At 33.5% G+C, this 18,045-nt stretch overlaps 1 protein-coding gene across 1 annotated transcript in view; it reads left to right on the top strand.

Moving 5' to 3' along the window:
• Positions 1 to 18,045, top strand: part of pyd3 (beta-ureidopropionase pyd3) — a 247,598-nt gene that overhangs the window by 113,922 nt on the left and 115,631 nt on the right. Inside the window, exon 5 of the mRNA XM_090373642.1 lies at positions 7,638 to 7,692. Coding sequence (XP_090229768.1) covers positions 7,638 to 7,692 — 55 coding nt within the window. The remainder of the gene's footprint in view (positions 1 to 7,637; positions 7,693 to 18,045) is intronic.

Raw genomic sequence — 18,045 nt, 5'->3', positions numbered from 1 at the left:
ATATAATTTTCAATATAATTGTCATATTTAGTGCCATGTATATATGTACATAGGATACACTTTGCATTCTTGGTGTCTTATGGCGTAGAAAACTTGTACCCACCGGCTTGCAAATTACAGTGTATCATTTTTAAAAATTTTTTTTAATATGTATACATATAGTTAAATTCATTTAAATTTACTCAAGTTCACGCTGAGATAACATGCAAATTCAGCTCAGGGTCCTACTATAGGAACGGGTTTGCGATCCCGGGCATACCCGAGCCACAACTTATCTTGTAATGTCTTTAAACTGTCGTACACTCTTTATTTTTATTTCTCCGAAATTATTAGGGCAATCCGAGGACGTAAGAGAAACTATTTCTTTTCTATACCACTATTTTTCGCCTTTGTTAGAGTTCAGGTTCTATTATTCCTACACCTTTAGTTTTTCTTCTTACTGTCTGCATGTTTCTCTTTGTGTTAACTTAAATTTAATTATTTATTTATTTTTACCATATCCATCACATAGGGGCACCACATTATTTTGACGACTATTACATTATGTCCTAGATACGGTCAATATGTAGTATGTATTATATATTTAATCTTATTTTAATCATTAAATTACGTTCTCTGTCAGGTCAACGATGATTAATATATGCTTACATTTACATTTTACTTATATTTCTTACCTTTGATTCTAATAATTCTAAATTTTCTTAACTTTTTATCATCATTTGATTTATTTATATTTGATTTATATTTGGCCTATACTGTTTTATATTTGGTTTAGATTTAAATTACTTAGCATATATTGATCATCACAGAAACAGAGAACCTCTTGTTGTTTTTTGCCTTCTTTCTGGGTGGTTGGCCCCAGTTGAAGTCATCTAGATTGTCGGTAAAAAACGATAATAATTTTTTTTTTTTTTTTTTTGCATTTTCTTAGGTCCCTGATGGTATTATTATTGGATTGATTTACTTTTTCTAATAATTTTCTATTATCCTTAATATTCTATAGACATTATGGGTGTATTGCATGATTGCTTGCAACTGCATTGACCCATAAATATTAGTTACATATTAGTTACAGTTACTGTCGTTTTAACTTTTTTCCTTTTTTTATCACTAATATATATATATATATATGAGTTAAGTTGATAGTGGTAAGAGTTTTCAAAGTTAATTCTAGCTTATCAGGTAAACCATAAACTATGGCGGGTACCAAACGTGACCTGGAAAAAATCATCTATGCCATGACATAAGCAATAAATTATAAACATATATAAAAATACCATAAAAAAGTTAATTATGGCAATAAAATACATTGAAAGGGACTTTTTCGAGGGCTAACCCTTTCAATGTATCAACCATAATTAACGAGCTATCCGTTTCTGTAGTCATCGTCCAGCATAACTATGTCCAAATATATGTAAAAAGGTAGTAAGTTAGAGCCAAAAAGTAGTGATGAGAATAAAAAAATTTTTGTTAATTAATTCCAAATTTCGCAGTAAGCTGGCAAGATGACTGTTAGCCTGACTTCCACTATCAACTTAACTCATATTTATACAGACCGATGTAATGTTCAATCGTCCTAGATGGCATTAATTGGTTATGTGACTACTTAATATTTATTATAATATTTATATTTATTATAACATTTAATATTTGCTTTTTCATACTTGGATATATATATATATATATATATATATATATATATATAGAGAGAGAGAGAGAGAGAGAGAGAGAGAGAGAATGTAGAGCTATGTTTATACATGAGATATACATTTTGTATAGGTATATAAAATTTACTTCTTTATTAATATTTTTGTCGATCTTCTGCTCAACAGCTGAGCAATGATTATGGAAGATTTGACATAATGATCTGGATCAAATTGAAGCAATGGCTTTCGTTTAGATTTATAGTCATATCTGCAATGAGTTTAATTGTCATCAAAGATATTCTTTTTATTGTTACAATATTATTCATTATGCTGAAAGCTTGCTCAGCTTCATCACTGCTAATCGCAATGGTTTCAAGAATATTTCTGAAAAAGGAATTTCACTCGATTTTAAAGATAAACTGTCTTCGACAAAATGTCTAAAATCATCAATTTTTATTTCATATTTTATTAGAAAACTTAAATTTCTTATTTGTTTTTCATGCCATGCCTCTTGCGTCTCTTGCCATAGAGACAAAAGTTCTTCCATATTCCATGATTCCGGGTAGCATATGTTTAAAATTTCTTTCAATTCCTCATTGTCAATGATATCATTATTTTCTTTATTTAATTTAAAATTACTCTATAGCATTAATAACCTATCCTTTAAGAATATAACAATGCAGTTTAATAACTTGTCTTGAGGTAATTTTTTGAATGTGTTCATACTTTCGATTTTGATTCCTTTAAATTCTTTCGACTTTGACATGCTCTAAATTTTACCTTCATAATTTCCTTCAGAATTTTTCAAATTAGCCATAGCATTGATAGTTTGAATAATTCATTTATCTGCTTTGACTATAGTGATGCTTTGACTTGTAAAGCTTCTGAAAGGTAAGAGAGCTCCTGCAGGAAGTCAATTATTAGTGCTAAATGGTTAAGAAATTCCAGATTTAAAAGTCTGTTTAATAATCCCAAATATTTAACTACTGATTCAAAATGTTTGCACAAAGCTGGATAATTCCTCCAAACCGCAATTTTCGTCCGCAAGCTGCAAGCTTCCCATCGTGGCCCAACCACACGACCGATCTTTATAGATTCCACATCAAGTTCTTTAGCAGTCATCCTTAAATTGTGCTGGTTTTTTGGAGATTGGTGATGCATACAGTTTTTTTTAAAATTAATGTCTGTATGTCATTATATATTTTGGAACATTTTCTTCACAGTGAAGGCATTGATGCAGTTTCAAATTCTGCCAGCATTTCATCTTTAGAAAGTTCATTTAATATCTTAGTTGCCTTCATTCCAACTCGACATCGCTACTGTCACTTTGAATACTGTACAGAATGTCAGAATCACATTCAGCTACTGTGACCATATAAACATAGTCGATTGCTGGAACAAATTTCCATCTGTCGTTGTAGAAGTTGGTAGCTTAAATAGATTCAAGGCAGAACTAGACAAACATTTGGAGTGAGTGGACAGGTGAAATTAGATTTGTTTTGGGGTTTTTTTTTTTCCCCTTTTTGGCTGATACTATATAAGCTTGCTTTCTTGCATCATGTGCCTATGCTAATGCTAGACAGGAGAAATTTACTGAAAGGCATGGATCATTCACTTCTCTGAAAAATTGTGGACAGTGAAAGTTAGTTACTTTATAATTTGGCTGCATAGGTTTTACGGGCACCACTAACAGTGCAAATGGTAATCCCTTTAACCCTTAATTCATGCTTTCTAACTGCCTAAATTGCCTAAAGACCAGAAGAGGGTACAATGCGTACAAAGTTGTCCCTTGTAATCCGTTCATTATATGGAAATGTTCTTTGTTCTATGGAAACCTTTTAAATGTTAATTAGCAAGAACTCAAAAAATTTCGCTATAAAGAAGTTCGTTAAACAGAGGTCTGACTGTAATTAAATCAAAAATGAAGCAATTTTAAAATACATAACCATAACTGGTCAATTGCTCCATTAAAATGCTGAGCATAGGACCTTGTTCATCCTACCGTAGTTCTGGCTCTGGATACTCAATAACTGAATTAAGAATTTCATTTGTGAAATAAATGATCATTTCAACAATGAGCTCGCAAATTTTCAAAAAAAAAAATAAATAAATAAAATAATGGGCACTTGTGAGCTCATGCAAACACACTATAGCTCACGACTGACTACATCCCATAACTGCTACTTCTTCACTTTGACTTGCACAACGAGATGCAAATTACCACTGTTCTAGCCTATGCAGCTGTTCGGCTTGTTATACTGTGAGCTATGCAGCGTAGTCCATTATGGATGGGGTTTCACACTTCAGTGATCTCTGAATGTACATGCACTCTCTGGAATTGTTTGATAAGCAGGAAGGGTCTCCACATCATGCTGTGGTTAGCTATCATTTCAAATAAAGGAATTGGATTATATTTCAATGTAGGCTGAAATAATTTAATAATAACTGCTTCACTATATTATATTTTATTGTCTTTCTGTCTTAGATGCACTTTGTTCCCTCTGGTGCCAGTGATAGGCTTGGACATATGCTCACTTTAGAGATGACAACATTATCCACGAGATAACTTAAATTACCAATATTGGTCTTAATTAAATAACATCATCAAAAGTATCTTCACAGATATCACAATGCATATAAGCACTGTTCTCCCCACAACATGGTGGAAAAGGCCCAGATTTGAATTCCATCAGTGATGAGAGAAATTTTTTTTTTTTTTTTTTTTACATAGCTGAGGGCGCCTCCGTAGCCAGGTGGGCAACAGCAGCAATAGTACGTAGCACACGCTTCTTGATTAGACTGGGATTCGAGCCCGTGACCACCAAATATGGAGAATGCAGAAAGGTCAGGGAATGACCACTGCATATCCCCGGAGCAATATGGCCTTAGTTGCTAATGCTCCTAAAAACCAAATAAACAAACAAACAAACAAACAAACATGGCTGAGTTAGGCACTTGGGTGATGGTTGAATGATTTTTTTCCTCCTGGAAACTCTGGTTTTTCACCCAAACCTAGAAATTGACTACAGAACATAATTTGGAGATGTAATATATATGGTGCAATATTATCTAAGTCACTGGTAGGCCTAAAACCCTACAAAAAACTATAGCCCCTTACCAAAAAGTGAAATCCGTGATGCTCACTTTAGAGATGACATCATTATCCATGAGCTATCATAAAATTACTATTATTTTTAGTCAAATAACATCACCAAAAAATCATACTCATTATGGCATTGTTGTGATTAGTTTCAGAGCTATTGGCTTCTTATCAGATGAAGGTGTCCTCAATTAACAGTCTTTTGTTAGAGAGTGAATAATATACTGAAGCTAAATGAGTAGCCAAGCCATGTGCAGAAGAAAATCTTTCAGTTGAAAATGTAACGAAATCAATTAAGCAAAAGGAACAGAATTATGTTTCAAAGCAGATATTAAAATAATTTGATAAGAAACACTTCTCTGCATTATATGGAGGGGAAAATGTCCCCACAAGGCAGAGAAGCATTTGGAAGAAGGCTATCTTGGCTTCAGCGTAATCCAGTACTGTATTTTGTCCCTTAAGTATTCAATAGGGTTGAGGTCTGGACTCTGATCAAGTTAGTTTATCTTTGCAATTACATAACAAGATTTCACTCCACAGCACCTTGTCCACTGTTCTAGAGTTCATGCATATTGGGGATGATACCATTCCAAATGCCATTTTGTTACTGTAACTGTGATATTAGACTTGTAAAGCTTCTGAAAGGTAAGAGAGCTCCTGCAGGAAGTCAATTACCATCCATCGAACACGTGGATGCGCAGCTCTCTATGAAGGATATTCCTGTGGCCTCCTCTTGGACTTGTGTCATGACCTTTTCTGTAGATGACATGTATGAGATATGAACCTCTTTATGGTTTATTGGACACACATGGATGGATTGATTGATGAGATTTATCATACTTCTCCCCATTTTTTCTCTTAAAGTGCATCTATAATTAGTAGTATTTAAAATTTTAATTTTCCTCTTTTCAGTCAATTGGTATAAAATATTGAATGACATTTTCTATTGCATTTATGCTTGAAAGCATGTTGTTTAGTATTTCCTATGGTCCTTCATAAGAAAATATATTTAAACCTGTTCAAACTATATTTACAAGCAAATGACTTCAGTTAATAAAACAGCAGCTAATTTTTTTTATGACCCACATCAGTCAAAGTAAGATGCATTTCAACATATTAAATATTTGTAAAATAATATATTATTTTACAAATATTAATATCAACGTAGAACGTATTGAGTATTACAGCTCTGATTCATACTATCTAAATATTAATATGTAATGGTGATGATGATAATATTGTTTTTATTTCCTTCCTATAGGGAATTAATTTTTTTTTTATAGCTGAATTTGCAACAGGGGGGTCTTGGAATTTACCTGTGGAACTTCTAGTTAATTTCTCTAATTCATTGGTATTGTCAAGGCATATTGAGGTTATTGACTTGTAGCTAGACATAAATTATAATATATACTCTTATGTGTTGTCATTTTAAATGAAGCCCTTCATCTGGGTTTGTTTTTTTTTTTTTTTTTTTAATGAAACCCCAAACATGAAAGGTATCAAAACCTATAGTACTTAGTACCGTGCATGGGTTGAAGGAGAAGTATGGGGGAGGAGGGGGGATGCCGGAAACTTTGCTCTAGAGACTAAACATGGGGTAGAATATTATTAACATTATTCTCAAATGGGGTAGAATATTATTCTCAATTGTTTAGAAAAGACAGATGCCCCTGAAAGAAGCTTGAATAGAAGCTTGTGGCCATCACTGAAATAAAATATTGATTTCAAAAACTGTTTGTTATACACAAAATCCAAAAAATATTATCAAGTGCCGATTTTTAAGCTCTTTCATTTTTGCCTTGTACCTAAATTCAAAGAATTAGCAAGCAAAACAGAAATAAACAAAAAACAAGGGAATAACAGAAAATTGGATCTCATGAAATTCATTTATAGACAGTAGGTTGCTGAACATTGGAATAAATTGTCTCCCAATGTGGTGGAGGCAGTGAGTTTGGCTAAATTAAAACAGAATTGGATGATTATCCTGATAATCACCCCATAGTATAAATATTCTGTTTTATAATTATTATTATATAATTTTAATTTTATTTATTTATTTTTGGCTGATGCAGAAAGTCCAGAAACTGTGAATAGCTGCCATTTTTCCAAGAATGGAAGTGAAAACTCACCTTGGATTAGTTCAAACTTTTGGTATGTTTCTTAGAAACATCTTCCTAGTATATATTTCTTTGAAATATCATTTCATTATGAATTAGTTCAACTTTTTTCCTAAATTCTCTGGACTACATATCTCAAATTTGAATTACCACAGAATACTTTTTCAGCAGGATTAGCATTTCTAAAAGCTTTGTGAACTTCGATTCTGTATAAAAGGTCACATTTAGATTAATCATTTGATCTACTTCTTAGTAGTACAGTTTCCACTGCATATCTTTTCTGTAGATATATGGCATTTATAATTTCTGTATCTTTTCTAAATCTATTTTGAGGCAGTTAGTCATTATCCTTTCACTTTTAAATTTTGCACCCAGTAAACACTTTTTTTTGATTTTCCGTTCAACTTTTTTGCATCTTTTCTCTTAAGTCTTCTGTGATGTGTATTACAATATATGTAATTTTTAGGAAATAAACAATGTAGGAATTCCAATTTAATGATAATAAGCTCTTTAGCAATCATCCTTACCTCATTTTGTGTTTGGGATTACTATAAAATATGGTAAAAATAATAAATAAATTCCTTAATTCTTAATTGTTAACCCTGGAAAATATGATTTAGAATCATTGATTTTTTACTTATGAACATTAGAATGAATTGTTATTTAAATATAATTTCGAACCCTAATACAATATGTGGGTTTATTAAAAATAGTCATTTGGTAATAATAACTAAGGCAATAATAATAAAAAAAATAAAATTAGTTTCTTTGTAGTCAACGTACTATACTGAGGGAAATCTTGGGCACCCAATTTTCCTTACTCAGTGGGGTAAGTGTTTAACAAGTGTTTCTTTCATTATTACTTTATTCAGATACTGAAAAAAACCACTATAGTCAGGAATATTATATATATTAAAATCTCTAGACCACATTTTGATTAAATGATTCTTGTCGAAATTTGTATATAAAACACTGTGATAAATCAAGTAAGCACAGTTAAAATCAATGTATTTGCAATAAAATAACTGTGTACAATTAAAATACTAGTGTTTAAACTAATAAATAGTAATCAAAATAAAAAATAAAATTAAAAATATAAAATAAAATATAAATTGCAGATTTAGTAGCTTTTGACATTTGGATATTGGCTTTACCAACTATGATCTATGCTGTGGCAACCTGTTAAATATTGAAGGAAATGCAGATATAACCATGTAATCAACAAGGATGTTTGAAGAAGTAGTTTATATTTGTTTATTACCAGTGTTAATTTAAGTTACCTGTATGTCCATCACCCCCTCCATTCTCATGTTCCACTATTGTGCATTGTACTGCAGTTCAAGGGATTCAAACATGATACACACAGATCTCCTGTCCTTGTTCATGATAATTCTAATTTTGCAGATGTGCATTGCTTCTAACTGACAGTGGTGTTTTGATTCTCATAATCAGTGATGGCAGCAGATTTGGGATCTACGTAGTTCTCATCATGCCATACATGCTTGGCCATCACAGAACTGAAATCAGCATTCAGATTGACATCAGCATGGTTTCCTAATTGGCTTAAGTTGTTTCTTAGTCTTGTTGATATATTGCTGGCATTACCTCTGAATTTTATAAATAAATTGCACACTGCTCTGGTTGTAGTAGATTTGGTTTTATTGGGAGATTCTATTTTCAGGGAAACAGGTAACTTTTTTTTTTTGTAATAAGGATAAGTGGATCAGAACCAGTATGGTTTGATGGGAGCAACAACTGATGGTGTTACCAACAGATTGTCAGATTTTAGGGAACGGCGATAAAGACAGCAGTATTATTCACGTGGGGACTTACAGTATTAAACAAACGTGACCAATGATCTGTTGGATAAATATAGGACCATGCTGAAAAAAATGCTGTGAATTAGGTCAGAATGTGTATGTTTCTGAAATTCTGCTGCCCAGTCACAATAGGAGAGATTATATTTTGAAAGCCTTGTGGATTAACTCAAGACTTTGAGGAAGTCTACAAGGCTCTGGGGGAATTTTTATTGCCTTTGCCCACACTTGTAGTTAGAAGGAATTTATTTTGTAGAGACAGTATTCATTTGAACAAAGTAGTGCAAGGGTTTTTGCCAGTACTGTTGAGGAAACTGCTGGTTTGGGGGGTAATATAGACCGCTTTTATCTGATGATATGAGTTTGAGTAATGCCTGCATTCATCACAAGAATTCTTGTTTGTTGCCACAACAGCTGGTGTTCTGAGGACAGCAATGTTTCAAATGAATGGGGGAAATAAAGTTAGGGAAACAAGCCTAAACTTCAATGGGTGTGTCAGGGTATTAAACTATAGAAGAATATATAGCCTACAGTAATGTTAGGGGTGTTGTCAACAAATGGGTGAATTCAAACTCCTGGTTAGAAGTAATGCTGACATAATAGGGCTGACAGAAATGTGGTGCCACCCGGAAATCGTGGTTGATGAATTCCACTAGGTATGTATAATATATTATGGAAAAAAAGGGAAGATAGAAGGTTTTGATGAGAAACATGACGGGGTCATGTTTCTCATCAAAACCAGCCTGAGTGCAAAAGGAGCTTTTTTTGAGCCAGAGTTACATTTGCCAGCATAGAATCTGTGTGGTGAGAGCGGGAGTAATCCACAGACCAGAATACTGTGAAGAGTATGATGAGTGTCTCTGCATGCAGATGGAATGGGCAAGCAAGTGTGAATGTCTTAATGTGGGTGACTTCAATCTGCCCCTAATTGATTTTTAAAATAAACTAGATGATTATCATTTGTACCAGAATGCTAGAAAAAATACTAGAAGTAAGCATATTTGTGACATCATTACAAATCAAATGATATCACAGGGCTTAAAGTATAGGAACCATTGGCAGGTAGTGATCATGCAGTCGTTAATTGGAAGATGAAGAAAGAGGTTACAATAGTTAAAGGTAAAGGCATGGGTTTTAATTTCAGAAAAGGGCACTGTGACTGTTTAAGGCACCACATTGTCATTTATTAATTGGGTGAATTGTAGAAGGAGGGCAAATACGTTAGAGTCATGAAATACCTTTAAAGCAATAATCACAGAAGCCATGAATACATGTATACTATTATGAAAATATAGCACGAGAAAGATGCTGAGATGGATGAATATGGAGCTGGCAAGTCTAATAGAGCAAAAAAAGACAGCATGGGAAAATTACAGTGTGATGAAAAATGCTGAAGGCTACAACAGCTACAAGTTGATCTGTAATAGTACCACAAATAAGATTAGGGAGGCCAGGGCTGAGTATAGGAAGGCATTGGTTAAGAGAGCAAAGAATGAGCAAAAAGAGTTTTTCATGTATGTGTAATACAAAGAAGAAGAAAACGCAGATTGGATCCTTGTGTACTGGGTGTGAGAAAGTCTTAGATAACCTAACTGGATGTTGCTAATGAATTGAATAGGTTTGTTTTAAGTAAAGTACATTTTTTAAGTAAAGACTGATACTTTGCATCAGTCTTTACTTAAAAAATGATCCTTCATGTTGAGGAGAGGCTGTGCCATATGAAAGTGAGGCCGAGCTATATGAAATTAATGATTTTGAAATTACACATGACCATTTATTAGAAAAACATTCATATGGCACATTGTGTATTGTATTGAACCATTGAGGTTAATTATGATGGATTAGCATTGGATTTGGGAGAAAGATTCCTTTGAAATGGAGAAATGGCAGTGTATTGACAATACATAGAGGCAGTTCTAAGATTGAAGCTGGTAAAAATTGGCTAGTCTGACTTCAGTGGTATGTAAAGTCTTAGAGACGATGATTAAGAATGTGATCCAGGGACATTCAGATAGGAATAGCATTCTGAGAGACATATAACATTGGTTTTACTAAGGGAAAATCACTGGTTGAGACTTAATAACTAAATAGCTAATCTGGTAAGTTATTTTGGTGCAGTTACTTATTAGCTGGATGTAGGGAACAATTTCAACATATTGTAGTTTATAGTTTAATTGGATTTCAGCAAGGCATGTGACTCAGTCCCCCATGAGAGGTTACTGTATAAGCTGTAACACTTTGTGATTACTGAAAAGATTCTAAGATGAATTGCAAGGTGGCTGCAGGACAGAAGGCCTAGGATTGTGATTAATAGATATTCTTCAAATTGGTATTATATCAGATAAGAAAACCGAGTGGACTTCCCGAAGGATTAGTTCTTGGATCACTGTTGTTTCTGATTTACATAAATGACATTAATGAAGAGATAAAGGGCGTGATGTCAAAATTTGCAGCCAACATAAAGATTGGGAGAGTCATTAATGATCAGTGCCAAGCAGCACTCCTTCAGGATGACTTGAACAGGGTTCAAGAATGGTCAGAAAAGTGGCAGATATTTTTTTTTAACTCTTTGCAGTCCAGAATTATTTTCACTATCTTCCCCTTGTCTACTCAAGCTTTATCAAAATGAATAGTTGAAATGTGATACTCAAAAATTATTTATTTTCAGGTTTATATGAGCTAATATATAAAATAGTGTGATAAAACAGTTTAAAAGATCTAATGCTACATGTTTACCTTGAAGAAAATAGTTACGAAACCTTCCTTCTGGATAATTGACAATGTCTTTTACTTTAGAGTATCTACTTTGAATTTCTTGTTTGTTCTTTTGTGGGTGAGCAGAGATGCAGCATCCAAAACATTTGCAGAAATTTCTTTATGTTAAATATATCCTTCAAAAATTTAATTGTCTGTCCATTCTTCAGACCATATTCCTTATATTAGTTTATTCATTTAGCCCCATGTCAATAACTCCAAAAAAACTCATTTAGTTCATTTAGTGAAACCAAACTCAATAACACCATATGGAACAGTCAGAAACTATTTGTAAGTTTCCTCCCCCCTCCCAGATTTCTTCAGGAAGGTCTAACAATTTCTCAATTTCGTTATCAGAAAGGCCTTTAATAGACCTTGATTGGTTGTCCAAATACTTTACTCTAACACAGAGTAGAAGTTACTTGGTGACTTATACGCTGTTTTTTTTTTTTTTTTATGTGAACCCCAAACACGAGAGGTATTAGAACCTATAGTACTGAGTACCGTGCTTGGGTTGGAGGTTGAGAAGACGAAAGAAGATATTTGTTGACATTGGACTTGAACTTCTGTAGATTGTAATTTTCAGGAAATACGTATGAAGGAAGGTTGTTCCAGAAAACAGCAGTTGAATGAATAAATGAGGAAGATGAAAAGTTGGTTCTGTGGGTTTGAAGTTGGACAGTAAATGGATGCTGGCTGGTGGCGGCACGTGTTCGGACTGTTTTGAAAGAGAGAGCGGGAATTATAGAAGCCAATTCAGAAGAACAGTGCCCATGGAAGTATCTGTAGAAAAGGCATGCAGCAGAAACAGTGAGTCTATGAGAAAGCGAGTGAAGAGACTCTGTTAGAGATGAATCATTAATTAACCTAACTGCCCTCTTCTGAATGGAATCAAGAAGCCTGAGAGAGGTTTTGGGGGCACCACCCCCAGATGTGGGAACAATATTCCATGGCAGGGCGGATTTGCGATTTATACAGAGTGAGCAGCTGTTTGGAAGAAAAGTAACGTCGAGAGCGAAAGAGAAAACTAAGTTTTTTAGATGCAGAGGAAGCAATATTTGTAATGTGCTTGTGCCAAGAGAGATTAGAAGTCAGGGTAATCCCCAAAAGAGATATATCATTTTGTCTAGAAATCGGAGTGTCACTAAAGATAAGCATAGGAGCAGAAGAATCCTTTTTGCGAGATATAAGACAAGACTGAGTTTTAGAAGGGTTGAAATCAACTAAGTTGACTTTGCCCCACTGGAGAATTACCTGGAGATCAGCATTTAAGGAATTGGTAGCAGATTTTCGAGAAGTTGAAGCTGATTGAGCAGGACAAGGTTTCTCCAAATGGAAAGTGGAATGCAATGTGCTATCATCGGCAAAACTATGGATAGGATTTCCAGTCAATGGAAGAAGGTCATTAATATACAAGAGGAAAAGAGTGGGGGAAAGAACTGAACCTTTCGGAACGCCAGCATTAGTGGAGAAGTTAGAAGACAGAGAGCCATGTACCATCACCCACAGTGAGCGATCAGAGAGAAAACTGGATAACCAATTACTAAAAACAGTTGGCAAACCATAAGATGGAAGCTTCTTTAGAAGACCTTTATGCCAAACACCATCTAAAGCCTTTGAGATGTTAAGAGCAACTACTTGTGTTTCACCGAACCTTTCCATTGAATTAGTCCATAAATGGGTAACATAAGCCAGAAAATATCACCAGTGGATTGACACTGACGGAATCCATACTGGCGATCGTTGATCAGACGGAAGGTTTCTAGGTAGTTTAAGAGTTGGCGGTTAATTGATTTCTCCATTACTTTAGAAAGAGTAGAAGTAATTGCAATGGGACGATAATTGGATGGGAGAGATTTGTCACCCTTTTTAGGAACTGGCTGGATATGAGCAAATTTCCAAGCAGAAGGAAAAACACCTTTGGAATAAGAAAGTGAAAAAAGGCGGCAAAGAATCGGAGTAAGTTCAGGAGCACAGGGTTTGAGAACAAGTGGAGAAATACTATCAGGACCTGGAGTTTTCTTAGCATCAAGATTCATCAAAATCCTTCTGATATCCTTTTGACGGAAGACCACAGGATGCATTGAATGGAGCGTGTTGGGAATGCTGGGAGGTGTTTTACCAAGATCATTAATACATGAGCTGTGTTAGAGTGAAAAAAAAAAAAAAAAAAAATGATGCTGTTTGCCATTAATGGTTTAATACAAACATAATAAAGATCTACTTAGTTTTTATTGTTTATACGAAGTATAAATGAATGGAAGGAGAGAAAAAAAAAATGTGTCATTATCTGTGAAATGTAAACATCAATTTATTTTTCAGATTGTGTATATAAAGCATAAATAAATGGCAGTACAGCAATTGGGCCAGCACACTGGGAAAACATAATTCCTTATAGGAAATGCTGACGGTGTGCCAATTGAGACATTCAGACTTAAAGGAGAAAAAAAAAAAAAACCCTGCCTGCTGTTAACAATTGAATATAAACATCAGTAAACACGAATTTAGCTTTTGAGATTGTTTATATGAAATGTAAATAGATGGTAGTACAGTAATTTTGCCAGCACATCAAGAAAACAAATTTCCATAATCATAAATACTAATGGGTGTGCTGGATTCGACATTGGACTGGAATTTTATGATATTGTAGTGGGCACAACATTGGACTGCAAAGGATTAATGCAGCAAAAGGCAAAGTCTTACACTTGGGTAAATAGCAACCCTAAAATAACTTGCCCACTTGGTGGGATTGAATTAAAAACAGAGGAAGAAAGGGATCTGGGAGTTATGATATGGGCAGATATGAAGTTTTCTGAACAGTGTAAACAGGTGGCTAGAAAAGCCCATGGTGCCTTGTATAAGACAATTGTAAGATCGCATTTGGAATACTTCTTGTATAAGACAATTGTAAGATCACATTTCAAATACTGTGTCCAAATGTGGAGACCTCATCTGAAAACAGACATTGATCTTCTTGAAAGGGTTCAAAGATGGGCAACTCACATGGTGAGATTTGAGAAACAGTGTTTCTCAAACTGTGTTCCATGAGATGTGAAAGAGTGTTCCATTACAAAATAAATCATAATTAATAATTAAATATAATATCGGTGTAGATACACCATACACAACTCTTAAGAAACTATAGTTTTTGTAGTAGGCATCATTTGCTCTGTTTCTCATATTGTGCTTTTCCTTCACAACGAGTTGCCATGATATTGCACTACCTCGATTAAGTAACGCTTCACTAATAGAGAAGACTATTGTTACTTATTCTCGGTGAGTATCACCACCCAGACGGCACCATTTCAAAGCTATTGGCCTATCATCAGTGGGTGGGCAGATACCCTGGTATTGCAGACATGACAACCCAGTTGTGAAGATAATCACACAATATGAGAGATGCCAAAAGGTGTATATGACAATAGTTAAAAATAACTAAATGCACAATAACGAAAAATTTTTTTAGTTATTGTGCATTTAGTTATTTTTAATAATTAAAAAAATAATAATAAAATAAATAAATTTTGCATATTTGTAGTGTACACCACTTTTGTATCATTATAATATTTAACATAATTTTTTTTTCAGTTGTTAGTATACTGGGATAGACTAATAATCAAATAGGCCGCAAAACACTTTATTTTGGCGGGCTTTTGCATAGAGAAGTATATGTAGAGTAGAGGTAATGACATCTATGAAAAAGTAGCAATGTAGTGATCTAATATTTCATTCGTATGCGATTTAGCCTGGAGTACACCGCTTGAAAGAGAGGAGGAAGCGAACTGATGTCATAACTAAACTCACTTATATAATTTTTTTTTTGATAATTATTAGTATTTCGAAATATTTATTATTAAAATATGTGACCGTGGATTTGTGGTTGAAAAAAGGAACTTTAAAACAAGAAACGAGTACTTTTAGTATTGTAACTGTGGTCGATGAAAACGAACACAATATTGTCACACTTCAAAGTGAGGATGAACAATCACAGCCATTTATTCCCCAAAAATCGGAAGTGAAAAAACAGGAACCAACTAATAAAAGACCAAAATGAAAGTATGATGACAGTTACTTGAATTTCGGCTTTACATGTTTTGGAAATAAAGATGCTCCTGATGCACAGTGCATCATATGTAATAAAATATTAGCAAACAGTTCTATGGCTCCCACTAAACTTGTGTTCTGTGAATATGTCGTGAGATGAAAAGTGTTCTGTGACTAAAAAAGTTTGCGAAACGCTGGTTTACTGGAACAAGTTGCCTCCAGAGGTAGTTGAAGCTGACTGAAGAAATTCAAAGGTCGACTGGATAGTTACCTATGTAACTATCCAGTCGACCTTTGAATGGAAATGGCAGGAAACATTTTTAAAAGAACTGTCTCTCTTTGATTTTCCTATAAACATCAATGGATCCCATGAATCCCACTGGCATTAGTGCAAACCATAGCTGTAACTTGCTCTTTACTCACTTTAAACCTGGGAGCAGCTGTTTCATGGTGAGATGCAAGAGATTTTTGAGCCAGTGACTTCCAGTTTAATCCAGTCTCTTCAGCATTGTATACATCATCTTTGGAATATCCTTCACTTTCCATAAGATTGATAAACTTTTTTTAAATGATTCTGCTGCAGCAAAATCACAAGATAAAATTTCCTCTTCAATGTGGAGTTCTCTAATGCTGTGCAGTGAGGAACCACTTAATTTTTTGTTAAAATCCAGTGACTTTTCACACAACAAAGGTCCAGATATGGGTTCTCCTAAATTTCGTCCTTGTTCGTGAACTGCAAATAAATGGCATCTTCCAGGGATGGCTCATTAGTTGTTCTCATAGTTTTCTCTTTTTATTTGTACCATTATCTAAATGGTATAAAAATGTACCATTTTTGTACCATTAATAAAGTTTCAATGCGAACTTTAAAAAATTTTTCCTTGCTGTTTTTAACGTCTGTTATGGTTGACTTTTCAACCTCGTAGAATCTTGCTAACAAAGACCCGCTTTCTCCCTTTGAAAATCTGTTTAAAATCTCAATCTTCGATTCAGTTGTTAAAAATTTCTGCTTCCTTTTAAAAGACAAGGAAGAAGATGCCGTAACTACAGTAAAATAAAACTGTAAATAAATGTTCAGAATCTTCTCTTCATTTCTATATCTAAACTTTGTAAACTTTTTACTCCATATCTTGTGTTCATATTGTGTTAGTTGCAATTTCTGCATGCCATGTTCTTTATTATTGATTGATGCTTATCTTTTTTTATCATTTTAGATTTTACAACCCAAAAAAAAAAAAAAAAAATTGTCAGTGAACAGAAATATCAGTTACAAAGTGTGTTTAAAAGCGTGTTGATTACAAAGGTTATGCTTAGTTAATACTGTATGTATATTAATTAAACTATGTATGCAAGCATATATTTATTTCTATTTTGTTTACCTGTGGATAATGTTCTTCCAGTTTTCACATATCATTTAATTTTTTTAATTGGTAAGGTAATAAAAGTGTAAATTTGTGCTATATCTTCATGTTTATAGCCTGTGGATAATATTCCTCAGATTTTTGCTTATTAGAATTGTCATTTAATAAAATCAAAATACAATTCGCAAACATGATCACAATAACCGGCGCTTACATAAAATTATTTTATGGCACCAGCATAAAGAAAAAGAAATAAATAAATGCTGGCTCATTCGGATTTTCGATGCTCTACTGTATTTCATATTTTCTACGATCTACTCTGGGAAATCATGTTATCTATCTCTTAGTATTTAAGAGACTTTCACTGCTCAAACCATAGTTGATAAAGACAATATCAATTGTTGAAAACTACTATTCAGTAATGCAATTTGTACATTTTTATTTCTTTATTTAATTTTTAATTTTTATATTTTTAGTGTATTTATTGGTTTTAGCTGTGGGAAACCATATATCCACATTACCTTTGGTTCAATAGTTAAGAGACTGCCATTGCTCAAACCATAATTTATAAAGCCAGTATTCCGTACCATGATTTATATATTTTTATTATTTTATTTTTTATTTTTATATTTTTATCATATTCATTGGTTTTTAATACTGGCATTTTAACTGTATATGGGTAATTTATTGTAAATATAGTGATTTTTAACTGTACATACTTGATTTTATTTAATTAATTTATTTATTATATTTTATAATTTTATTTTTACTGAATTAAAGCATCATTTAGCCATGGTGTGTGAGTGGCCTAGATTTCAATATATACTATATTCAAGATATTTTTAAAGTACATATTAGGGATGTTCCAAAAGTGGGAGGACATTGTGACTAGGATAAAACTGCTTCTATATACACAGACATTGTAACATTACTTTTCTACGTAATCACCACCCCTAGGAAAAGGGGTGGCGATTACATACAAAAGCTTCCAACTAGGAAATGTACCAAAACCCCTGTTTTGGTACTTTTCCTAGTTGGAAACTAGTGAAAAAAAAAATTTTTAAAATTGAATTCCTTCACAAAGAGATCCTGGTTACATGCCTATAACCAGGTCATTACTGCTTCATTCACATCATCATCATCATCATCCATTTTCAATCCACTGCAGGATGAAGGCCTCTCCAGCAACTTTCCAGTTCCTTCTGT

Source organism: Mastigoproctus giganteus, chromosome 5 (genome assembly GCF_048544385.1).
Source record: "Mastigoproctus giganteus isolate SK-2022 chromosome 5, ASM4854438v1, whole genome shotgun sequence".
In the NCBI taxonomy this organism is placed as follows: Eukaryota; Metazoa; Arthropoda; class Arachnida; order Uropygi; family Thelyphonidae; genus Mastigoproctus; species Mastigoproctus giganteus.
The sequence above is the reverse complement of the archived record's forward strand: the minus strand, read 5'-3'. Positions and strand labels throughout refer to the sequence as shown.